This window comes from Adelges cooleyi, unplaced genomic scaffold (assembly GCF_023614345.1).
Source record: "Adelges cooleyi isolate 19-005CV unplaced genomic scaffold, UGA_ACOO_1.1 ACOO_flye_CR_arks_rails_tigmint_CR_PRNA_108, whole genome shotgun sequence".
NCBI lineage: Eukaryota > Metazoa > Arthropoda > Insecta > Hemiptera > Adelgidae > Adelges > Adelges cooleyi.
Window position 1 is genome coordinate 9,761,088 of NW_026095761.1, and position 25,350 is coordinate 9,786,437.

General features: G+C 30.3%; 4 protein-coding genes and 1 long non-coding RNA gene across 10 annotated transcripts; 1 reads left to right on the top strand and 4 right to left on the bottom strand.

The window, feature by feature from the left end:
- Positions 1–2,736: 2,736 nt before the first annotated feature.
- LOC126837613 (putative phospholipase B-like 2) lies at positions 2,737–9,588 on the bottom strand. Its single transcript, XM_050571549.1, has 8 exons — positions 9,322–9,588; positions 7,192–7,420; positions 7,031–7,125; positions 6,794–6,949; positions 6,501–6,726; positions 5,600–5,922; positions 5,141–5,311; positions 2,737–3,882 (listed from the first exon to the last, which is right to left on the bottom strand). The coding sequence occupies exons 1-8, from the start codon at positions 9,522–9,524 to the stop codon at positions 3,621–3,623; spliced, it is 1,665 nt and encodes a 554-aa protein (XP_050427506.1). The 5' UTR covers positions 9,525–9,588; the 3' UTR covers positions 2,737–3,620.
- A 1,846-nt stretch (positions 9,589–11,434) lies between these two features.
- LOC126837623 (uncharacterized) lies at positions 11,435–14,206 on the bottom strand. Of its 3 annotated transcripts, XR_007685593.1 has the most exons (5): positions 13,985–14,206; positions 13,660–13,910; positions 13,270–13,593; positions 12,970–13,197; positions 11,435–12,889 (listed from the first exon to the last, which is right to left on the bottom strand). It is a non-coding gene; the product is annotated as an uncharacterized LOC126837623 (long non-coding RNA). The 3 variants fall into 3 exon arrangements; XR_007685589.1 differs by having other exon boundaries at positions 13,270–13,910; XR_007685595.1 differs by having other exon boundaries at positions 13,270–13,910; positions 13,971–14,206.
- A 127-nt stretch (positions 14,207–14,333) lies between these two features.
- On the bottom strand, positions 14,334–15,476 carry LOC126846427 (sesquipedalian-1-like). The gene is made up of 3 exons (XM_050585812.1): positions 15,085–15,476; positions 14,821–15,009; positions 14,334–14,749 (listed from the first exon to the last, which is right to left on the bottom strand). Exons 1-3 carry the CDS (start codon positions 15,287–15,289, stop codon positions 14,463–14,465), a joined length of 681 nt encoding a protein of 226 aa, XP_050441769.1. The 5' UTR covers positions 15,290–15,476; the 3' UTR covers positions 14,334–14,462.
- On the top strand, positions 14,857–21,299 carry LOC126846414 (uncharacterized). 3 transcript variants are annotated; one of them, XM_050585796.1, is made up of 6 exons: positions 14,857–15,049; positions 17,799–17,987; positions 18,603–18,771; positions 19,135–19,280; positions 19,932–20,094; positions 21,110–21,299. In XM_050585796.1, exons 2-6 carry the CDS (start codon positions 17,889–17,891, stop codon positions 21,226–21,228), a joined length of 696 nt encoding a protein of 231 aa, XP_050441753.1. In that variant the 5' UTR covers positions 14,857–15,049; positions 17,799–17,888; the 3' UTR covers positions 21,229–21,299. The 3 variants fall into 3 exon arrangements, 2 of the variants coding, with proteins under 2 accessions (XP_050441753.1, XP_050441744.1); XR_007686881.1 differs by lacking the exon at positions 14,857–15,049 and adding an exon at positions 17,347–17,457 and having other exon boundaries at positions 19,135–19,320; XM_050585787.1 differs by lacking the exon at positions 14,857–15,049 and adding an exon at positions 17,347–17,457.
- A 1,197-nt stretch (positions 21,300–22,496) lies between these two features.
- Positions 22,497–25,072, bottom strand: LOC126846400 (A-kinase anchor protein 10, mitochondrial). Of its 2 annotated transcripts, none has more exons than XM_050585774.1 (8): positions 24,831–25,072; positions 24,512–24,687; positions 24,130–24,448; positions 23,927–24,050; positions 23,622–23,761; positions 23,174–23,548; positions 23,016–23,092; positions 22,497–22,911 (listed from the first exon to the last, which is right to left on the bottom strand). In XM_050585774.1, exons 2-8 carry the CDS (start codon positions 24,636–24,638, stop codon positions 22,760–22,762), a joined length of 1,314 nt encoding a protein of 437 aa, XP_050441731.1. In that variant the 5' UTR covers positions 24,639–24,687; positions 24,831–25,072; the 3' UTR covers positions 22,497–22,759. The 2 variants fall into 2 exon arrangements, with proteins under 2 accessions (XP_050441731.1, XP_050441722.1); XM_050585765.1 differs by having other exon boundaries at positions 22,498–22,911; positions 24,512–24,732; positions 24,831–25,071.
- Positions 25,073–25,350: the final 278 nt, after the last annotated feature.

Below are 25,350 nucleotides of genomic sequence, written 5' to 3' on the forward strand. Positions count from 1 at the left end.
GATGTGTTACTCTTCTATTAGGAATCATCACGAAAGTACCGCACGGGTGTTGTAGATTTAATTTTCAAAAATAAATAGTTAAATAAATAGATATAGTTACATATTTTTTATATGTAACTATATCATTAAACTGAACGTTAAAAGACCTGATTGCTTTTATGGATAATCGTCAGTATAATTAATTCAGTTTCTACTAAAAGTGATTAATCATCGTATTCGAAATCCAATAGCTACTCCACATTGCCTATAACTATCTAGTAGGTAATAATTAATACCTACACGACACGTGTCACCTTTCATTCAAGTTTTTTGTTCTCTAACAATTCATACCGCATCTACAGAAATTTAATACCGGTCAATTAATAGATAACCCAACGCCGATCGGAATATTTATTGTATTTTTATTTCATTGTAAATAGTAATATTATAAAAACTACCAACACATCATTAAGTTGTCGGTTAAAAAAAGAACAAAATATTATGAGTATTATATCCTATTATGTTGAGAAAAGTATAGTACAAAAAAAAAAAATGCCATCAATATAAAATACTATATATTTAAAAAAAAAAAAAATCATGTGTATGTTTTCAAAACGTGAATTGTTTTACGACTTATAGTGATTTTTAACGATTTTAACAGTTTAATAGTAATAATAATACATTATGGTGATTTTTAAGAGATAAGACACTAAAATAATTTTGTAGTTTTCTTTTTTGAGTATATTTTCGTTTATTTTATTTTATAATGTTATCAAATAATTAAACAATTACCTTTTTTTTATTTTCCAGAGGTCTATCAACTTTTGTAACCTAAGTAGTAACGTATACATATAATTAGCTTTCAAATTAAGAGTTTATTGTTGAAAATGTAAATTGGTCCAGTTTTGAATGATTAATTATTAACATGTTAAAGTTTATTACTCAACCGCACAATTATTACTCCCGTTCTAAATAACTTTAAAAGTAATTATCCAAACCTGGTTATCGACCATTCTAAACAGTTACAAATGATTCTCAATTAAATATATACGTTACCAATTAAGTTTTAAAATTTGATGGAGCTCAGGACAAAAAATAAATAAATATTTAGTAATTTTATAATATTGTAAAATAACAAAAGTGTCTCCAACAAGAAAAACTACAGTATTTCAAGTATTAACCAATGAGAAATTAGTGTCCTGTTATCCTCAATGTTTAATGCTCTTAATCCTTGATCCTACCAACATAACAGTAGATTAGATCCGCTCGATGTTGTGTAAATATAAGTACGTTAGAAAATCCGTAAAACCTACCGGCGTAATAATATCCCGTTAAAGATTATTAATATTTTCCACTTGTTTGCGCACATTTGTACGGTTATGTTGGACTTTCTACCTATAAGTGTACCGTATTACTTATGTTTAAACTTATACTTGTTTTCCACAACAATAGCATACTTAGATTCCGCGAATCGAGTAGCTGATTTGTGTTCTCAATTCCAAGTAACAATGCTACTCTGGCACAAAAAAAAAAGAAGAATTATCAGGTTGATCAAGTGTCAATTAATTGATACATTCAAAGTAGTATAAAATGATAATTGATGAGAAAATTAAACAATTCAAAACGTTGTCTAGTTATAAAAACTAAATTAGTCATAGTAACGTGTGTTATACCTGTTTAAACGGTATTACATTACTAATTGTAAATAAAGTCAATAGTCTATATAATAATTATTTCACGATTATTTTATGTAAGCAATTTTTTACTTAAAAAATCAAACTTTTTTTTTTATAACTAGACGTTTTATTAATATTATAAAATAATATGTCTTTAGTGGTTGCGATGGTTGGTTGCTTTAAAAACCGAATGGAATTTTGGGCTGGAGGAGAAAGCTGAAAAAAATTATATATAATAAATAATGTGTGTATTTACCTCTTTTATAAATAAGGGGGCAAAACGTGTAAATACAATGTTTTTAAAAGGAAAACAATGATTGTGTTTTGTTTTTCGTACGGCACATTATTGCGTTACGATTAAAATTATTCAATACAAATTATTGTAAAACTTGTAAAGTAAATTATGTTAAATGATTTGCATTTATATTTGCCACGTTTGATTATAGTTTGCCACTGAACACTAAATAACAAAACGATAAATAAATAACAGAATAAGATAACATAACATTGCATAACATAATTTATAGCTTTTTATATTGTTCGGTATAAAAAAACAATTCTTAAAATTGTTCTATGGAAAATACAGTGTTTTACACTTTGGCTTTGACTGCTAAAATTCTGGCAAAAAAAAATTGGACAAACGGCCGAGTCATTTTCGAAAATAAAACTTGCTAAACGTTACAAACGCTATCTTATAGTCTGCTAAGTGCTTGTTAATCTTGTAATTGTCATTAAGATGATAAAATATTACTTAATAATACTTTCCTTGTCGTTCGATATTCCGTTTTAAGTACCGTTCGACAAACCTTCGCCATGCCACTGTGAACGCTCACCACGTGCCGTTATTAATTAAATTTTCGGCGATGGCTTTGTTCTGCACCATATTATCATATTTTAATCTTAATTATTGTTAATTTTTTTTTTTTTTTAGACGTTTCATTTGTTCAAGTCAAAGTCCCTACAACTAACTGTACACACCACGTTACAGACACATAACGATAATATTGACAAAAACGCTGTACTAAAATTAATATATCGAAAGATGTAAATATAAAAAAATAGCTATAAAACATTTATTTTGATTGTCGTATTGAAATTTAATTTTTAACAGGGTTGTAATTTTACCCTTGTTTGTTTATATCCTCGTTACAAAACTTAGATTTTAGATATTATTCCGTTTTTGGACTTATTTTGTCTCGGGACATCTCCAATGTCACGATGCATGGTTCAAGTTCGCCGACTCCTAGGCGTTCGGTATAGGCAATTTTTGGTTAAAATTCTAAATTAATAAATTGAAGTCAAACCGTGCTTTGGTAATTTGAAAATCAAATGTATTTGTGTTCAGACAGGATGGTCGACTTTAGATACTCATTTTCTCAAAAAACAATGATAATTTTACAGCTTTCTTTTTTGAAATTTTTTTTTTTATTTGTTAATTTACAATATCAAAAAAATACTAAACATTTACCTTTTTTACTATTCTTCAGAGCTTTATCAACTTCCGAAACTTAAATGGTAAAGTACATATTTAACTAGCTTTTTAAACTAACAATGGTTTGCTGAAAATTTTGAATAGTCGTTAATCAGTTTTAGATAATTACTTACTATTATTATTTAAGTTTAAAACATAGGATCAGAGGTAGGATTATGCATATATTAAGCATATTGTGAGTGTCTTATTGGTCGAACGGAAAATTAATTTTTTTCCTCGATTATAGCTTATACCTACGGCTGTTTTCAACCCATATGAATGATAAACAAATAGATTTGTTACTTTTAGTGTTAGGATTTATCCTATATACGCTTCGTATTTATTATATATTTTTATTTTATAAAACTTTACTGGGTTAGTAATAATATTTTTTTAAAATTGTTTTTTTGAAAAATCAAATAGGGTCTTCCCGCGACGGTATATTAAGTGTATGGGAGATATGTAACGGTTGAAGGTCTATTAGCGAACGCGGATCACAGCAACCATTGGTGTGTGACGGGGGCGAAATCGAAGCAATCGGGTTGACCGACATGGCGTACGGTGTCGGCGAAATCGGATTTGCTCCAACAGAACGGACCGAACTGGTCGTCAGTGCCTTGAGTAGGTCCGGACACGGATTTGAATTGTAACTGATGAAATAGTCGGTACGTGGTGATCTTGACGTCGGTGGCCCCGTGCGATCGATGACCTAACGCCGCTATGGGATACGTACCGTTGGCCGGGTTCAAGTCATTCCTGAGATTCAAAATAAAAAAAAACCAATAAGTTTAAACAAAATAATTCCGGTACAGCTATACAGTTGTATGGGGCACGGGTCAAAGTGTGGACGGAGCATTTTAACGCAAGGGATATCACGGACCTACAGGTAACTGAAAGTAATTAAATCACTTTCAAATAGAAGCTTCGATGCGAATCTGTAATGGTATACTCTATTCTGAACAAGAACGCTCCGGGCAGCCACGTAAAAACCCGGTATTTACGTTGTCGTCTGGTGCGTTCTTATTCCGAACAGAGTATGGGAATACAAATATCGATAAAATCAGGTATATAATAAGATAATGACAACAATGTGCTTAAAACTGTATTTTCAGTATTAGGATGGAGACGGTTAGGGTTGATCGTCTGTCTATAATAATATTTCACTGTAATCATTAACCATTATTTCGTAATTAACGATATAATGAAAATATTTTCAAATGCCTGTTGACTATTGATTCGTTCACACATATCAACCAAGAAACTGACTACGGTCAAAGTGTGACTTTCTCTAATCAAAACAAATTTTGACTACAGATTTTTGAAGAAATTGTATAGGTATGATACAGTATCATTCTAGATTTACCTTCAGTCTAGTTTTTATACCTTAAGCATTAAAACTTAAACTAAAAAGTGAAATAAAGAAAAAATGTCCACCCTTTTTAGGGGATAGGGTTTATGATATTTTTTTGGTTTGTCAACATTAATCACTAGTACCATATCTAAAGAATGTTCCATACAAATTTAGAACTAATACGACATTAAAAAAATAATAATTATAGAGCACCATAGTTTTAAGCTGAAAAATGTTAATTAATATTAAAAGATATAATGTAATTAATATTATTATATGATAATTTTTTTATTTTCTTGATTTTGAAGAGGAAAATGTGACTTTTTTAACATTGTAGTCTTGTTAAGCACTTTTCTGGAACGATATTCGGTTTAAAGACTTGCGACATGAAGAAATCGGTTGAACGGTTAAAAGATATCGTGAGTCAAGACATAAAAAAAAGTACACATCATTGTAAAAACAATACCTTCTCAGATTAAAGCTAGAAAATAATAAAAAAAAAAGCCCCAATCGCTGTAGTTCACCAGAGAGGTAATGAATTTTAGTCATTTGGAGCTGGTCACACTGAAAACCTCGAGAATTACTCAACCTAACCTGCTTTTTAACGTATGTCACGAAGGATTACGCGAGGATCTAAGACCTAAATATTGGAATTTTGCTGACCTGGCTGAAATGGCGTTTTCCGCCGAAAACGGAGGATCGCATTGACAAGCCGACTCCGGATCGTTCCTGTAGTCGTTGGATCGCATCAAGTGTACCATACAGTTGTCACAATGAATTTTCCCTTGATCTCTGGCGAATATTCTCGCTCTAGGAGTGTCCGTATACGAGAACCTGCAACACGTCATGTTTTATCGGGTGAACCGACAAAAACTCACCAGAGTTCACCGAGAGAATAAAAACTATTTCAAGGTGAAGTTTTCATTAAACTCTGATGGGTTCTAATATAAGCGTTCAAAACATTCATGTCCAAGATTATGGTAACTTGGTTGGCAACCTTTTAAATTTTTCTTTTTCAATTTTGAAAATGTTACTTAATGCTACCTTAACTTACCGAACACCGAATCATCATAATCACATTGGACAATCACAAACTCAAGACACTCTTCGGTGTGTGCTTACCAATTGCCGAAACGCTGTTGCATATCGTAATTGCCGCTCACGTTAAAAATAAACGGAAAGGCTGGCACGTTGTAGCTGGCCCAATAAGAATGGTTTACCAAATGTTCGGTAAGGTCGTCGTATAGTATGTATCCCGGCATTTGTTCGAGCACGTAAAGTAAATCCCGCGAGGGTAGCGATTCTCCCGGGCGGAACGCTGCATAGTTAATTACCATCCATTGGTTGTTGTACGTACCGCTGTTGTACTTCTTGAATATGTCAACCCAATCTGACGGACTTTTTGCAAGCCGGTTGGCCACCATCGCCCTCACGAACTCTAACACCTTTCAACGATCGGTATCAAAATAACATTTTTTGTAAATGACACAAACATCAGTCATGCCTCTTGTGTAACGTTCCATAGCTCAAAAGTGGTTGATTATCAAAACCATTAACGATATCAGAAATGAGCACTATACGAATTTCAGAATATATCACACGGGATTGGTAACGGGGCTAAAGATTTAAAGGCAAAAAAAAACCTAGAGTTATGTAGCATGATTCAATGAATTTGGTGTCCGGATCACAACAACCATCTGAACCCTTGGGCAGTATACATTTACACCGGGCAGACTGAGAACGGTTATGAAAAGTCGCCAAAATTTCGGTTGCCTGTTCATAGGCTGTACCCATCATTGGTCCATGTTAAATACCCAAGGAAAAATGTTATGCCTTATGGAAAAACAAATTTTATTTTTCCACTACATGGAAAATCGTTAAGTCAGGGATATATTTTTCTCTCCCCTACCCCAGGTCTTCCCCTCCCTTCCTTGACTTATCCCTCGGCTTGGAATAATAATTGATATGATGACACTCATTCTAGACTTCCAGCCCAAAAAAAAATATCCATGTCAACACCAACCTGGCCAACGGGTTGAATGTTCGACCACAGGGACGCATTGTAGTTTTCTATGGTCGTTTCCATGGTGGCCAGTCCCGAAGACATTAAGTAGTAATCGTCACCGGATTGGATGCCACCGGGAAAAGAGCTGAATGACATGTCAAACCCGGGAATTAGTTTCGTCGACGATTCGCTTTGTCTAAATCGTAGACTGTACCTCTTCTGTATTCTCAACATAGACTCGTAGCTATAACGTAAGTCCACGAAAAATGAAATTAATCAATGAAGTGGATAGGGTACGATAAAAACATTACCCAGCCCAAGTAACGTGAGACACCAAAAGGTCAGTGTTGCCGGGTAAAAGTTTCACAAGAGCCGAACACGAACCGCTGCCTTGGACTTTGCGATTGGCTTTAGAAGGTTCCAGAGCCGCTATCAAGTCACCCAAATCATCCATAGCGTTTAGCCAGCTAACAAAACAACGGTTCGGTCGTTTAAGAAATAAATCTTTGATTTTTTTGTTCGATTGTTTAGAAATAGTTGTCACTCACTAGAGATCGTCCCATGACAGACTCGGCACGTCTTTAGACTTACCACGCATGTACCCGTCGTGCAATCCGTCTAATTGTTTAACGTAAAGTCCTACCTGCGGGATGTAAGACAATGAAAAATAATGATAACCCTAAAATCGATTTAAAGTCAGGAAACGCACTTGGTACCAGTAAGGATCGGACGCGTTTAAGTTTGATTCGATCCATTCTTTGTTGCTGGTCATGTATTCCTTCACCTTGGGGCACGCTTCGGTACAGTAACCTTTCATTGTGTTCTCCCAATGATAGTAGATAAGGTCAGCGGTCAACACACCTTCCAAGAGCCCAGCCCCGTACGCTTGGTCTGGGTCTTTTACTTTTGGCGACGTCCTAATCTCCAAAAAGCTCCATCTGTAATCAAATCCTGCGTTTCAATGTTTGATCAGAAAAGCTTATGAGAGACACGAGAACAGAATAATGGTTTAAATCGATGTCCTGTTTGACATTGAAAATCATGGTATTATTACCAAAATTATCATTATAAAAACTGTTAAGAGGGCGTCGCACCGCCTATTTTTAAGGAGTAAAGTATAGGCAATTTTTCACAAAATTCTTAATTTAAAGGTTAAACTGTGATGTGTAATTATTAGCTCAATAACTAGGACTCTATTTTGGTAGTTAATTTATTTTTCGTACTATCACAGCATCCTTGAAAGAGATTTAAAAAAAAAATTTCAACTCTACATGTTTAAGCTGACTGAAAATAACTCGCTTAATTTTGGTTTTAGAGTAAAAGCGCCCATTATAAAATTAAAAGAAAACAATATTTCGGAGGGCAAGACGGTGCATTTTTTTCATTATTCCAAGTATAACGCTCAATACATAGTTTAGAAATAACGACTATTTTAACATTTTTAAATGACTGTAACTTTTCAAAAAAAAATTTTGCACCGTCTTGCCCTCCGGAATATTGTTCTCTGTTAATTTTATAATGGGTGCTTTTACTCTAAAACTAAAATTAAGCGAGTTATTTTCAGTCTGCTTAAACATGTTTTTACCACTGAAAATCACCGGTGCGACGCGCACTTAAATCATAGATTTTAAAGTAGGTAAATAACATAACTAAATTCTGTTTTCGCAACGTACATGAGTAGTAAAAACAATGTTTGAAGCTAAAAAACCTTTGGTTGTTGGTGTAATTCAAATTGCATGCAACAATGAATTTTTTTAGTGAAATAATAATGTAAATAGTTAGACATTTTTCTAATATAACCTTTATTATATTTAATGATAAAAATGTATATTTAATAAATAATATTTAGTAAAAAGTATATTATCTTAAAAGGCGATTGTTAAAAGTAAAATTGCAACAATAATATTTGGACTAGGTATCTATTAAAACACATCGATGTAATGAAAATAAAATAGATTTAGGTACTACTGTATACGTTTTAAATATAAATATTGTTTTTTATTTACTCAATAATCCCACAAGTTCAGTTCTTCAGGCAGCCAGGACTGTAAGAATTACTGGGAAAACTGTGATTATCATGAATATTTTTGGAATAAAAAATTAGTTTTTATTATACCTAAAAATCATATAATACCTTACTCGATAAACGATTACAGTAATCAAAATAGTTGAAATATTCATGTGTAATAATAAGATAATTTTCCGTTTTTCGACTTGTCTATGAAATTTCTTCTTTTGTTTTGTTTTTATAGAGAACCGAATTTGAAATTTACACATTTTATGTAAAATTATCTGAAAAAAATATTAGAAAGATTCTCAAATTTTGGACAACACGAAAAAACCAACATTTTAGATTTTTAACTCAATGTTAATAATAGCCGAGATTTTTTTACATAACTAACTGATTTTTAATAATTTGTTTTAATGACCAAAGATACTATAAAAAAAATGATAAAAAAATAAGTAAAACTACAAAAAATTTGAGAATATTCTTTTTATCGTACCAGACATGGTGTAATTAAAAAAAAATCCGAGGGGTCACTTCAAACGTTCGTTCGTACTTGGCGTTTTGACCCATTTAGGTAAAAAACAATTAATTAGGGCTTTGGTGGTGACGGCAAATTATCACATAAACAACGGGCGGAAAAAACAAGTCGTGATAAATATTCGATAAACAATTGATAGATCAATTTCTAAGAAATTGTAATAGTGTTGCCAGTATGACGATATAAATCATAGTTTATGTAATATCAAAGTGGGCAGAATTAGCCGATGGACGGTATACAGCGTACTTCCCCTAAGTCTTGATATCACAGGTATCATTATTCCTTAAACTCACCCCGTTTCGTTTATACTGTGAGTATACTTGGCCCTGCCGACGATCAGTTCTTTGGTTTTGGTGATATACAATTTGGGTTGGACGACGAACTTGCCATTAGATCTTTTGACAGCCACCAAAGTTTGGTTTTTCAACACAGCCGAACACTGTATCGTCCAAGCTGCGACTATAAAAAACAATAACGCGCAACCCTTCGAGATCATGACTAGATTTAAACTACTATATTACCACCTAGACTGACGTCTTGCCATAATATGTATTAATATTATCAGGCAACTAAAAATTGCGTCTCCTACCCAATAATGACTTTTGGTCCAAAAGATAACCGACAATGCGTTGATTATGCACATATTATGTTCAAGCACAACACACAAACAGCGATAAGTCACCTACATTTAAACTATATACACAATATAAGTGAGCATAGAAGTTGCAACAGGTTGTAGTTTGTGCGTTTCAATTCAAACCAAATTAAAATATTATCAATCGAATAAAAAAAACATACGTATACATTATTATATAATATAAAATAAATATTCTCGTATATAATCATCCATGTAGTGTACAGTGTCCTTCGATAATATTCTTTGACACACATTATCGTTTTTACGGATTTTTAAGATTTACTTATGCCCTACATTCTACAAAGTAGATTACACACTTTTCAATATGGCCAACAAGACTTAATTTTGTTTGACCCTAGTTTGATTTAAATATTATTCATATATGGTCCACCACCTAGAAGTAGGTATAAAAACAAAAAATTATCTACAAACATAAAAAAAAATTAAACATATATTGCAAAGAAAAATTAAAACATCCTTTAGTGAACTCAAATTTGAGAGAGGCGGGGAAACAGCCAACAGGACAATTACTATTTTAATGGCACATCTCATCCTATTACACACAGTAGTCTAAACAGGCAATATAATATTATATAGGTATTTAGGTTTTTTTAATAAAGCAAAACAAATTCTTAAAACAATAATAGGTGATATACAACCGTATATTGTATATATTGTACCTACGTCGGAATAATAATTTTTTATTTCTTCAAAATCCAAATTAGAAATGTTTTAGAGTCAAATCGTTGTGGGACAAATTGTACTATGTACCTATTGAACAACAAACAACGTCGTAATTTATTATAAATTAAAAAATTAACCTTCTCCAATTTTCTTTGGTTGTTATTAATTAATATTGACGTAGATATACAACACCTTAATTTCGTCTATGAGTTCAACGAAAAACCAGTTGATATATTTCGTGTACAAAGTCTAAACAGAGAGAGAGAAAGAAAGAGACTGAGAAAACATTCTTGATAACCGATGGCAGAAGTGACGCCTAGTTCAATAGGTTAATTAGTCTACAAAACAAATAACGGAGTATTAGTTGAAATTTTAAATACAGATGGAAAAGAAAACCAAATTGTTTAGCGATAAAACCAAAGCCGTTTAATTACTATGTATAATTAATGCGCATTATATATTATAATACATAGTATTTATAAGAGTTAACATTTAGTGTTACGATGAATTGTGTCGAAAAGGGTATATACTTTTAGTTAAATAATCAATTAAAATTATGTACAAATATTTAAACGCCGCCAATGTTGTATCACGAGCTTGACCTTAATTGCTTTTGAGGCTGCAACTGGTAATTTTCAACGGTGAAGATTACGCTTTTCGTTAACATAAAAAACATTATAATAATATTTGGAATAGAGTTATAAATAAATAACAATATGGCCTTAAGGCGGGGCATTCGCAATTTGATTGACTATAAACAGGAAACTAATGAACAGCTGTTGTTCGTTTGTTGCTAGCGACGGGTTTACTCACTTCAAATACCACCTACAATAGTTTAGCATTAATTAGTATGTTTAATTATCGAGTCTCTTATTTTTTTTTCTTAGAACGAGTTGGTGCATAATTTTTTTTTTTTTAATTTGACCTAATGTATCCGTTAAATATTTTACATGCAGATCATAGTCAATGCTGTCATATTTATGTAAAAATATAATAATCTTAACTTAAAATCAATACCTATTAATAATAAAAAAAAAAATGTATAACAAAAAACAACTATAATCTATTTACATATATATGGCTGTTTTATTGTTTAGACAATCTATACTTTTTTTTGTATAATATAATAATGTACTTTTACTGTGATTGGTGTAATCGTTAATAACTATATTATGGACTAGTTCATTTTTTTTTAGTCAAGTTTAATACATTTTCATTTATTTATTTATGATTTATTGTTTATTAATTCGTAGTTATTTCATGTAAATTTAAGTCTAAATGTATGACGTATGCGGTATGGCTGTAGCTTGACCCGTATGCTGATCTGTTAAATTAAAAAAAAAACTGTTTCTTTCACTCGTTTTTGACTCCTCGTCAAAAACATTCAATAATAATTTGATAAGTAGGTATTTAGCAGGCAATAGTCGATATGTACCCACGTTTAACTGTCTAAAGTTATATGCGTTATTGGAAATAAAACACAACACAATAAACACCTTTAAAAAGTGACAATGACCCACCGGAAATATTAGGTTGGTTCATCTAAATTGTGGACAACACAATTATAAATATATTGTATTTAAATATATATTGGATGATAGAGTTGTAATGTATAAATATAAAATATTGACAAACGACTGGTAATATACTGTACGCGAGGGCGGTTTAAAAAAAAGGATGAGGGGAGGTGCTCAGTTAATATTTAGTGTTTTGGGCTTAAATATCAAAGTTGAGCAGAGAAGGAGTTCAATAGTTTGGCGGTTTCTACTCAGTAAAAAGTCTTAGTAACAAAAAATAATCCTAAATCCGTCCCCAGCTTGTACATATGATATAATCTACATACGTGCGCTTGCATTTATAAGCAATTTTTTTTAAACATATAAATACTTTACAATTCAGTATACTACAGTTTATATCCTTTGTAATAAGTTAGTTCGAGTTGGCGACAATGGGGAGGTTGTATACATTTACATAAGGTGTATATATAAGGAATATATACCCTTTAAATCTTGCACAGATCAAATATTGTCATGGCAAACCATATCAGAAAAGGGTTAAATACTAGTTTTTGTAAACATAACTAACGTATGCCCATTGGCGTTTCACCGGCTTGAAATCCTAACAGACTGGCTGTCCAAGATGGTTAACATTCCGATAGCTGCCAAGGTTGTATTCATGAGTGGAGTTGACCTGGTACTTGTTCGACCACCTCAAGCAGTCCGTACTTTACGTAGAGCCCTCCAAAAAGTGGCCTTCTGACTGGTCACTTCATCTTGAGACACACCTTCTCCGGCTCGCAATTAGCACCTAGTGCTACTAGTCGGTCCGCAGTCGTAGGGGATCCCTTCGGGGCAAACCACTAAAGCCAAGGAACATCAGTCCGTGCTTGGGAGGTCTATGGTAAGGGTGGAAGAGTGCATCATAGCTATCATCCACTGGTTGTTGTTTGTACCGCTGTTGTGCGGTCCAAACAATTTTCCCCATTTGGATCCATCGCGAGCAATTCGGTTTGCAACCATGGAACATATAAAAACAAACAGCTAAAAAAAAGAAATATGAAAACCATTAAGTACAATCTTTGTCGGCTTACAAATATATAAAACTAAGTAGAATTTCCTACTCGACCCTTATGGCTGACTTTATCATATAATAATTGTTTGTAATAACATTAAATGAAATTTTCATGACAGCTAGTCCGGAGTAAATCAAGTAAAAATCTTCAGAAGAATGTATAAGGCCAGGGTAAGATGTAAACGTAGTTTTTTGGCCAAACACCAAGTGATTTGACTTTTTGTTCATTTTGTACCAGAAAAGGTAACGTTCTTGTATCCTCAACATTGTTTCGTACCTTAAGTATAAAAGTGACAAAAAAAAAATATACACATTAGTAAACAGTTTTGAAATTTGTAAATATACTGACTTTAATTAGGTACCGGTTCCACGTCTAGTGAGACACAAGCAAGTCTTTATATCCTGGCAGCAGTTTGATGAGAGTCGAGGACTGCCAAATGGTTTGGGATGAGTTATGTTTGTATCGAGAGCGGTCGCCAAGTCATACAAGTCTTCTTGAATGTTCAACCAATTGCAAAATGTTTTTAAATGATATTCAAATATATTTTGTTAACAAATCAATCAATCATTAAAACACACAAAAATTCAACCCAAGATATTTCTTCCATTTTACTAGTTTTGCCTTTCATGTATCCATCGCACAAGTCTTAGAGTTGTTTGTACATTAGTTCCACTTAAAAAAAAGAAATGGAGGTAAATCCATCTCGATTAAAGTCTCTGTTCTATGTTTATTTTCTACCTATTTGATACTAAAAAGTATCGTATCCGCGTTTTTCTTTGATTTTCAATAGAACCCATTCTGGATTTTTCAGAATGTAATCGTTCATAGTCGTACACCCATTAACGTTATTCATCTGTAAGTCGTTGAGTGCGTTATGCCAATAAAGATGTATGCGATCGACGGTCGCATAACCTTCCAAGAAGTCTGCTGAGTACGCCTGTGGGGCGCTGTCCGGAAGTCTCTACGTGTGCTCTTCTAAATAATCTCATCTGGAATAGAATACGACAAAATCTGATTATGAAAAACCCATTAGCAATTTTAAAACTTACTTGATACGACTTACCCCGTGGCATTTATACTGCACGTATAGTTTACTTTGCCGATTTGAAACTTGTGTGGTTTGGTTTCGATTATAATTTGTTGTTTTATGTCGGCAACAGCATAGTACATTTGTTCTCTAGCACATAAGCAAATTGAAAAACGTATAGCAAAACAAACCGATATAGTCAATTTCATAATTACGATAATGCATTAGAAAACTAAAACAGACTGAACCTGTCGACCTTTTAATGTTTTACATTCGACTGTTTGAAGATAACTCAAATTGCATGTAGTTGGCCTTCTGTTACATAGCAATCCTTATTCAATATGTCATTTATAGTATGAGGAAACAATAAGTACAAACTACAAGCTGATAAAAACACAATTTTTATAATCATAACATAATGATATATAATGAGTCTGTTATGCAAGATTACAAAAATAACGATCACAAAATCATCTAAATAAGAAAAAAACCAACAAATCATTTAAAAAATGTATCACAAAGTAATTAGAGGCTCTTGATTATTTAAATTCGGTTTTTTAAGTCCGAATCTCCATTCGTTTCGGTCGCGGAGTATAGATCTTCCCAGCTGATTGTGTAGCTCTTTGAAAGCAATACTACGATGAGATACAATGTCTTTGCGTTGTTGTGATGGAGCGCTGGGCTTGTTGAACGGATTGTGTCTGCCTCTTAGAGGAGGCTGAGGTGACAGCCGTTCGTTAGAATTGTTTGTTTCGGGAGTTTGATCCTTTGGTACTGGATGAGATGACGGGGCGGGAGTTTCTAAAGTAACATAACATTTTATATCTATCTACAATTGACTGATCAATTTATTTTTATTTTTATTAACTTACGTTCGAGCTCTTGAAGTTGTCTCTGCAAATCGGTGACCATCAATTTTATATAATCGTAACTCGCACAAGCCAACGCCTTCATCCACTGTTCCATAGACTCCTGGCTTTCAGCTCCAAGTACGTAGCTTCGGTTGTTCGGCCCATGAAACACAATTTTGAAGCTGAATTGGTCGTCGTTTTCGGCCAATTCTACACGTACCAAAAAAAAAATCTGTGTTTAATTATCTATGTAAGTTAATAATGATAATTATGATTGATCTTTACCAATGGTACACCCTTCAAGTATGATTACACCCACGGGCTCTTTGTCGGCCTTCCGATCGAAATAAAACAAAAGGTTCCCTTTCAGAACAAACCATCGTTTTTGGTACCCTTTATTCAATTCACCGCGTTTACACAGCCATCCTTCTTTGTCGATCGGACTCGACGATGTCGAATATGCGCACAAATTTTTTTCGTTGATCTTCATAGTAAAAAAAAGATTATGTGGGCAGTTTTCATTAACTTAAAATACCACCTATGTGTGTATTTTGTACATTAGTTTTATAAATAATTTTTGAACAACTTATTCGTTGACTTATTCTAAACAAAACGTTACGATTTAAAAAAAAAACAATCACAAAAATTCACACAGTCATACGACCTGGTCCTGTTGTTACGATTTAAAATCACTAATATTATCAGTAATTATTCTTATCAATTTTAATTTACAGTTATTGATAACGAAACTCAAACAGTGTGAGGAAAAAATCCCGATAAATAAATCCCTAATAATATAAATAATAGTAGTGTAGTAAAAAAATTAACAATGCTGTGGCATGTGACATTAAACTAGTTTCTTTTGTTTTAAAATATGATTTTTCTAAATATGCTATTTTAATGCGAGTAAAATAATAAAATTATGTGTTTTATAACGAATGTAAAAAACTTAAATAGATACACATATGACATAGCTAAAAAACAAATAATAAATTTCAACAAAATAACGTGTACTAATTAAAGGCAATATACACATTGGCATGCCCGTTGTATACGTGGTTTTATTAAAAATTTAGGATATTTTGATTTATGAATATTCAAATAATATAGCAGTAGAAAAGATATTACAATATAACACCAAATATTGTTATTTATAGGTATTTTCTCGCAGCTTTCAATTTTCTATGTTATTATTTTCTTAACACACACAAAAAGAAAAATTTGGTGGTAATGATCTAATAAATTAAAAATTCTATAAAGACATAGATTTCAAATAAGTAACAGAAATTTATATATAATTTTTTTTACGCGTGTACAAATATTTAATGATGAGTTGTAAGCCATCACCAAAATAATCATTTCTTCACGCTTAAAATCAAGAAAGCACCCTAACATTGTTAATAATTTTGTCGCTTTTAAATTTGATTAACTGTAACTTCTACAAAAATGATTTGATCGAATTGAAATTGATACGAAACATTTATGAGGAATGACACGTGATGCACTTATCCGGCAATAGCGTTGTACCTAAATTTCAACAACCATCATCTATAGTTTTAAATACAATTTTTTATAATAAGAATTTAACGTGAGTGAAATTGGTCAGAAATAAAAATGATTTGATTGAATCGAAATATATACGGAAAGTTCATAATGCACAAGGGCCCCAATTTCAGCAACGAGACCCATTTAGTTTAGATTAGATTAATTTAGATAAGTTAATTTGATTTAAAGGAATTTGGGAACTATTGTGTTAAATTTGTGATGGAAATTTATTAGCAACACGGTACAAAGAAGTTAAGAATCGTATATAATAGTTTTCTTCCAAATTTTACGTTAAACAATCGAAAATGTATTTATATATATAATCGAAATTATTGCGTTTATGTTTTTGGAAGAATCTTACAAAATTGTATCGTCCACCCTTCACCTTAACATTATTATGTTATAAAACACTTTTTTGGAAAACAAATTAATTTTCTGCTGGCTTAATATAAAAAAAACAATTGAAATATGATCTTATTAAAATTTACTGTTTGATTTATACCACAATATAAAATTGTATTATTTTCATTGTTTACATTGCTTTCTTTTATTTCACTATAAAAATAGCTATGGCAGCGAGAAAAAAGTATTCATTTTATTACAGAGTCTAATTTAAAATACATTAAATTATTAACAGATAGCTAGAGATTTTTAAGAATTACTTAAATTTGGTTTTATAAACATTTTGTAAACTAATTATAAATACTTCATTTTTTTAATATATTAGTTCCTAAATGCGATTTTATGAATATTTTTTAGTTTTGTATATATATTAAAAATATTTTTTGAATAAATTTTTCGTTGTTTTGTCTTATTTTGTTAAAATAACAGTGATTACGTTAATATTCATAGTTAGTTTTAATTTCTGGCATGTGTCTGTAGTTTCTGAATTTAAACTTAATATGTAAACAGAAAACACCTGAATATACGTAGATTAAACTATACATGATAATTTATTCAAAATTAGATATTCAATATCTCTTAAAATAATTGTAATTTTGTATTTTTTGAAAACATGGTTTGTTTTTGCTAGTTTACAATATTAAAAAATTGCTAAATGTTTACCTTTTTTTAGTATTTTCCAAAATACTATCAACTTTTAATACTCATAAGGTAACGTGCTATATACTTAATTTTATTTTTTTAATAATGAATAGTTAACTAAAATTTTTGTCTGGCTGATAACCATTTTTGGAAATTTATTTTTTAGTTAATAAAGTTAAAAAGACGAGAAGAAGGGGGGGGTTTAGTATTATATTTATGTGTGCATACTACTAAACCCCGTCGAATACAATTAGCTATTTTTACAATAATTAAAATGTATTTTGAATTAAATAATAATTTAGAGCACTTATTAAATAAACAGTTCTTTGTTTGCTAATTATTAGTCGTTGTTAATATAAAATTAAATTTGAAGACCAAACATTGTTATTTACATTTTTTTTTTCATTTAGGTACTATAAAACTAGCAATTGTAGCGAGAATAAATTATTCGATTTGTTTTTGAGTTAAACTTATACTATATAAACTTTATAGTAAATAAAATGTATTTCAAGTTCACTATTTTGTTAATATCGTTTAATTTAAATGGTAACCGCGTACTGGGTACACAAGATGTGCAGCGAGAACTTACCGATAACGAGGTAATTGTTTTATAGACTGAGAGGCAATATTACTTGATGTTAATTTTTTAATCAGTTTTGATGTAACTATATACAGGATGATTCGTTATGGATAATGTTTAAATTTTTCATAAAATAAAAGCAATTTTGTAGTTTTTTAGTATTTTTCAGAGCTGTATAACAATAATTTTGAAACCTAAACGGCAACGTATATATTTTATTGACTTTTAAATTAAGGATAATTTGCAGAAAATGTTGACCGGTCGATAACAAGTTTTAAACAATAACTATTAATGTTATTAAAGTTAAAATTAAAACGAGAGGAAGAGTGGAGTGTTGTTTTATATTAACTACATGCGTAAATCCAAAAAACTGCACCTCCCTTCCTTTATTTTACACATTATTAACTTTAGTAGTATTTTCGAATACTGATTGTCGATCAGACAACATTGCCAGAAAATCATTCTTAATTAAAAAAGTTAATATTAAGTATAAAAATTAAAACTTACCACAAAAGTTTTAAAATTGTATAAAGCTCTGAAAAAAATTGAAATTATTTTAAGAAAAATTGAGCGTATTGTCCTTAATGAACCATCTTGTATAATAATATACAATATAATAAAAATACATTTTCAGGCTCTAGATGATGTTTATGCATTCCTAAAAACTTGGTGGGAATTACAACCAGATCAAAATATTACTATGAATCAGTTTTTTGAGTTTGTGGGTATTTCTGATATTCATACTCATTTAGTAAATGGGTACTTTATCCTTTATCCAAGCGATAGACTAATTGTAAGCCAAGGTAACCTTTAGTTGTACTTTATTTACCATTTAATCATACATTTTTAGCTTCGATGCTAAGCTGTGAAGTAGTACGTTTTAAGGATGTATTCTAATTTGCGTTTATAAAAATTGAAATACTGATGGTTTTTTTTTGTAAATACAATAAATATATATTAAATAAACTTTTAAATTTTCACGAAAAGATGGTGTTAAGATTAAAACCCGGTAATATTTATTGAGGATTTTGTAAAATTTCGTCGTGTTTTTTTATTTTCCTGGGCCTACCGTACGTTGAGTAGCTGCTGTTTATACTCTAAACATTTATATATATATAGCTATTAGTTATTTGTTTTTAAATAACACATTTTTTTTTATGTTGTAGACAATATAAATACTCATATATTTAGGTACCTTATAAGACAAATTTGCATTGGAACTGGAAGGGATCCAATACGCTTCACTGAAGTTTTAGTGTCAAAACTCCGTCGCATTCGTCGGGTTACATTGAGAGAAATTACTAACGACAGGGTAATTATTGGTTTATATTTGTTCAGACAATAATACTTAGGTAATGTGTTATTTTGATATAATAGTCTAATTTTTCTTTTATTATGACTTCTATACAGTAATTTTCATGGATTGACATGTTTTTGTCTTGTTAATTCTGATATACCTACCGTTAGAATAGCTAAAAAAATATATATTATATCACTTTATTCATACATAAAAGTTGTACTTTTATTTATTATATATCACTAAAGAAATATTCATTTAAATACTAAATAACAATTATAGGTAAATTGTTTATAATTTATATGGCCACGAATAAATAAACTGAGGAAGGTTGGAGTGTATTATTGTTTTTAACTGCGCTTATTACTCGAACGCATACCACCTTCTGTCCCAAATTTTAATCTGAAGTATCTTTAGAAGTATTTATCCAAAACTAGTGTCAAACTAGTCATCGAATTTATTCTTCATTGAAAAAGTTAATTTAATATAATATTATACCACCTTAAAGTATTTAAATTTGTTAAAGCTCTCGAAAAAAACAAAAAATTATATAAAAACTTGAATATTGTTTAGTTTTATTAAAGCGGGTGTCTTGTAATTAATGAATCGCTCCATATAAAAATAATACTTGTCTTATAATACAACATTAATAAAAACAAATTTCAGAATCTAAATCACGCTTATGAAGAAATGAAAAAGTATTTTGAAATACATCCAAATAATAATATCACAATGGATCATTTTTATGCATTTGTGGGTCCTTCAGCTGATCACATAAATGTAATAAATGGGTACTTTATGCTTTATCCAAGCGAAAGGCTAAGCCAAGGTAACTATTAATTGTACTCAATATTTATCATTTAAACATATTTTTTATAGCTTCAATTTGAAGCTGTGGAATAGTTTTAAGGAAGTAATCTAATCTGCGTTTATAAAAATAGAATTATGCATATTATGATAAATATCAACCAAACAAATTATACCAATCGCATGCGATTTCTAATCAATATGAATGTTTCTTGGAGAAGTCGGTCCAGTAAATTAAGTTTTTGAGTCTTCGTCCATTAAAATACAAAGAGCTAATTTAAAAACTAAACTAACATTCTCAGAACTAAATAACGAGACGAATGATACATATTTTGATGTTTTCAAACAGTGTTAGCGTTAATTTCATTAGATTTAACGATTGACTAACCATACCATGCATTATATTACTTAGTTGCTTTTGTTCAAAATTTAAAAAAATAATAATTAAGTATTGGCATTAAGTATATATGTATACTATATACTCAATGGTATTGGCTAAGAAGATAACTTTTAAAAGTCAAATAGCATCCTACACACGGGACATTTTATATGTACCTAATCAACATAATTAATTTTTCATTGAAAATATTTGATAAATGTGGGAGATAGAAGTGAATTTTTGTGTATTATTATTATTACATACACAATTTGGTTAGAAAAATTAATTTTTATAATACTAAAAAATGTATACTCCTTAAATTGTAGTTTAGCTATACCACTAGTGTACTACTTTTTCATTTTCCCACTGAATGCGTTGTACAAGGACAATTTAAATGTATTATACTACTTAGTAATACTATATTTCAATTTGTTCTGATCATAATGTGAATTGGTCAGCACAAACGAAAAGTAAAGCAAATAACCTAACATAAAGTACTAATATAAAGTGAAAACGGTAGTGTTTTTTGTAAAACATATTTGCTTTTGTTTTTCTGAGCTGCTGTGGAGTGTATAATTGCTGTTTATATTTTAAAAATGTATTTATACATACTTATTATTCATTTATCTAAAATAAAAATATTTTTTTGTTCTTGTAGACAATATAGATGTTGCTCTATTTAAGCGCCTTATAAGAGCTATTTGCAATGAAACTTATGAGAATCCCGTTCACTTCACTAAACGATTACTGTACGCTATTCGGTGTACACTAAATTAAAATGTTTGTATATTACCTATATAATAATTTTTAGGCCAGAAATAAATGTTGTTAATATATTTTCTTAATAATACTTTTAAGGTAAATATTATTTAATTATAAACCATCATTTATAATATATACGTTTTAATACAAATTGACTAAAAATAATTATGTTCTATTCAATCATCAAATTAAACGTATGTAAACTCTTAGCATGAGCTATGAAAATTTGTAAAAAATCTAAACTAAACAATGCGGCAACGAGAGACACATTTAGATATTTAACGATAGGTAAATTTTAACCAAAAATAATTTGGGCATTGAAAGACGATGTAGAGGGAAAAAATTGTGGATGGAGGTATGAACACAGTCTGAAATGAATTTATAAGCAACAGAGTAGATAATAAATAATTATTTAGATAACGCCACACCACCCGTACTTTGGCCGTAAAATAAAAAAAAGTTGTAGCTAAAGAAGAACATGTAAAGATGTAGTATTTGATAATATACCGAACCGAATATTTATTTTAGTAAAAGTTTATTTAGGAAAAAGGTCGGGTACCTTTCATCATACTAATTTGCAGAACAAATCAATTACATCATTATAGGAACTGGAGGATGAATTAGTAGCCAAAATAAAATATGGAGTTCAATTAGCTATGCACAAAAATGTGTGACGAGTTGTAACGGCGATGAGCCAACAAGACCTAGAAGAATAATCAAACACTATTCGATAAAATACTTTTGGCTTATATAAATAATAGCAAGATAAATAATATTGTAGTCAAAAATTATTTACAGATTTGAAAAAGCGACTAAGAATAAATAAAATTCGTAAATTTTTAATAAATATAGTTTACAATACAGTATTATTTTTAGGACTATATTAAATTATGTACCTTTCATTTATATTAATAATACCAATCATAATATAAATATATATTTTCAAATAGTATGTCATTTTTTGTTTGTTTGTTTGTTATTTGATCAATGCACATCATTTTTTGTTACTCGAGTATACGTCATAAATTTTTGGTTGAATTAATCTTACAATTAGTCAAGTAGTAAGTATTTTATTTCCAACGTGATTTAAGTATTAAATTATAATTATTTCAACAGTTAGTTTTTATAAGATGGTTTAAGATGTCTATGAAGAAATCGTGGTTAAATCCCAACGACATTTTGTGAAATTAAGATAAAATTCATAGTACATAGATAAATGCATAACTCATATAGTATAAAATGTAAAAATATTTCTTACGTAAAATCGAAACCCAATAAAAATATAAATATTATATTTTGCCTTATCACTAATTTCAATATTTTTTTTTAACATTTGGTATAGTAAACATTTAGTAATTATTTAACAATTAATATTTTGAACATATTACGATAATATTATCGTGGTTAGAATAATAATAATAATAATAATAATACTTATATAAATTATAAATTATTTACAATATTGTGCATCTTTTATCTAGAACTTTGAAAATGTAAATATAGAACTTACATTTAAGAGTTTGATTAAAAATTATTTTCTAATTTATTATTCTGGATCAGAATCCTCCTCGTTGTTAGCCATCGTCACACTGGTTATATCTTTAACGATCATTTCAGCAATTTGCCATGCCATATCTTCTTGCATTTTAACGCCATCTTTATTTACAAATTTTTTCATCATACGTTTGATTCCAGATTCTTAAAATTTGTTATTAAAAAAAAAAAATGATTTATTTTACAATAGGTAATTATAATAAAAGATTATGAATTATTATTAAAAAAAAATTATATGAGAAACACACCTTTGTTTTTATCAGGATCTGGTTCTATATTTCTTTCAAATCGACCGTATTGGTCAACACGGCCAAAACTCAACCCACTGAAATAAAAACAATATTGATGTAAAAAAGAAAATCAACAAAAACTACAGCTATAAATCAAAATACTTAGTGCCGCTTACCTTTGTTGTCTTTTTCGCCATAAAGAATCCGTGCTGGCGGAATATGGTAAAAGTGAGGACATTGAACGCTTTGAATTAGTGCTGTATTCGGATATTGACGAACTCGAAGAATCGTTATCTTGAGTAAGGCACTGATAGGAGTTGCCTGCTTTAATTAGTTCGGACAAATACCGTACATAGTGTTGGGACGAAAGGAACGGCTGTAAACATTTGTGACGTAGAAACGATAAAACTATAAAGACGGCTGAACGAAAACACTGCCCAAGCATGACTGATGATTGGCTCGACGTGTCGGCTGGGCACATAGATTCCTCGACTGAAATCCTTACTTGGTCGGAAAAGCCAAGTGGGCACGTGGCTTGGAGAGATAAATACCTAAAATAAAAAATCATATTACAACAATTAGTTGATCATTTTTAAAATAGAAACTAATTATCTCTGTAGTTACTTGTCGTATATACAAATTGCATCGTTCTGTGCTTGTTCGTAATCCAATGTTGTATTCTTGAATTGTTCAACACATCGTTCGAAATTAGTAGCAGCTAACCAGAACTCCACAACAGATCTATATCCTTCTCCGTCGAGAAACTATAAAAATTTGTTTTTTTAAATTAAAATTCCTTATAAGCTATAAGTAAAAAAATGAAATCTTGACCTTTTGTAAATTTTTAAGTCAAAATTCAACTTATTCGTTAATTTTAAATAATTAAAAAAAAAAAATTAAAATGATTTAATATTAAATAGATAAAATACCTCCATAAAATATGAAAGAAGCCCATCACACTGCAATATATCGCCGAGCGTTACTTGACCACTAGTTAAAACATCAACTTGATATTTACAAAACATATCAGTCTGGACAAAATTGTTCCAATACCTGAAAATATCAGTAAAGAGCATTTGATAATAATTTAAAAAAACGATTCCAAATTGGATTTTATAAAATTTATACATACTCTTCTAATATCACATTAATTTTTTCGGCGATTTCATTATAATCGTTAGTATCCAAGCGGGCATCATTAGCATTTATTTTAACTACTAATGTATCAGGGATATTGATATGGTGAACTGTGATGTTTCGTAAAATATTTTGACGCATCAAATCGTCGCCAATATTGGTATGGTGCTTTAAATCCATGTTCAAACGATAAAGCGACAATGAATTCCTATGGTCTAGAAATTGCTTAAACAACAGTATAACTGATTCGTTATTAGTTTCCAATGCGTCAACGTAACTCAATGACAATCTACACTTTTCGAGTGGAAAAAGTTCTACGGGAAACCAAAATTAATAATTTTAATAACTGAAATTAATAAACACAATTGTTTTCATACTGTTTTCATTAATTTCATAGTCTTTGAGTGGCGCTATTCCATTACTGGATAGATTAAAAGAAATATTTTTACTGCCGGGAGACGTTGGACTTTTTTTGGTTTGAATGTTTTTCCAAAAATTGAGCATCGTATCATATTAGTCGAGTTTGTTTGAAGCTGATTGAGTAAATCTGAAACTTTTCAATGCGTTTGACACACAAGTGGCAAATGAGGGCAAATTTCTGCAAAATATACATCATCGGACTGTATATTAGAAGATTGCCAAACGAAGTCACGTTCATGTGTCGTTAAAACGAATTATATAAAATATAATATTTACCTTTAAAGATGAATACAGCATATCCGTTATATTCGGTTATATCAAGTGCTATGGCAAGTAAAAGACAGAAACGATTGGGTAAAATTTTCTTTTTTAAATCAAACGCTCTTATGTTGTATTTTGTAAAACTGTGTTCACTGTTCGTAATTCTTATCATAAGTCGTAATGTGTTATCACTACAATAAGTATACCATGGACACAAAAGCGTGTCACAAGAACACCTGACACCTGTTACAACAACATAGAGTGATAAAATATATTTGGCGCGGTTTACAAATTAGTAATCAAAGTTTTATTTTCTAAATGAAATTCCCAAAATATATCAATAGTCGCCGTATAATCATCATAGATCATAAAAGATAAAAGTGTGCTGTTATCTATCGAAGTATTGTCGCTCACCGCGAATTTGTGATTCTATAATTGAATGTAAATAAACATATGTAATAAAGATTTACTAACTTCAAGCTTTAATACTTAAGAAAATTGTATTGTTGTTCAATACAATATTGATATCACATAA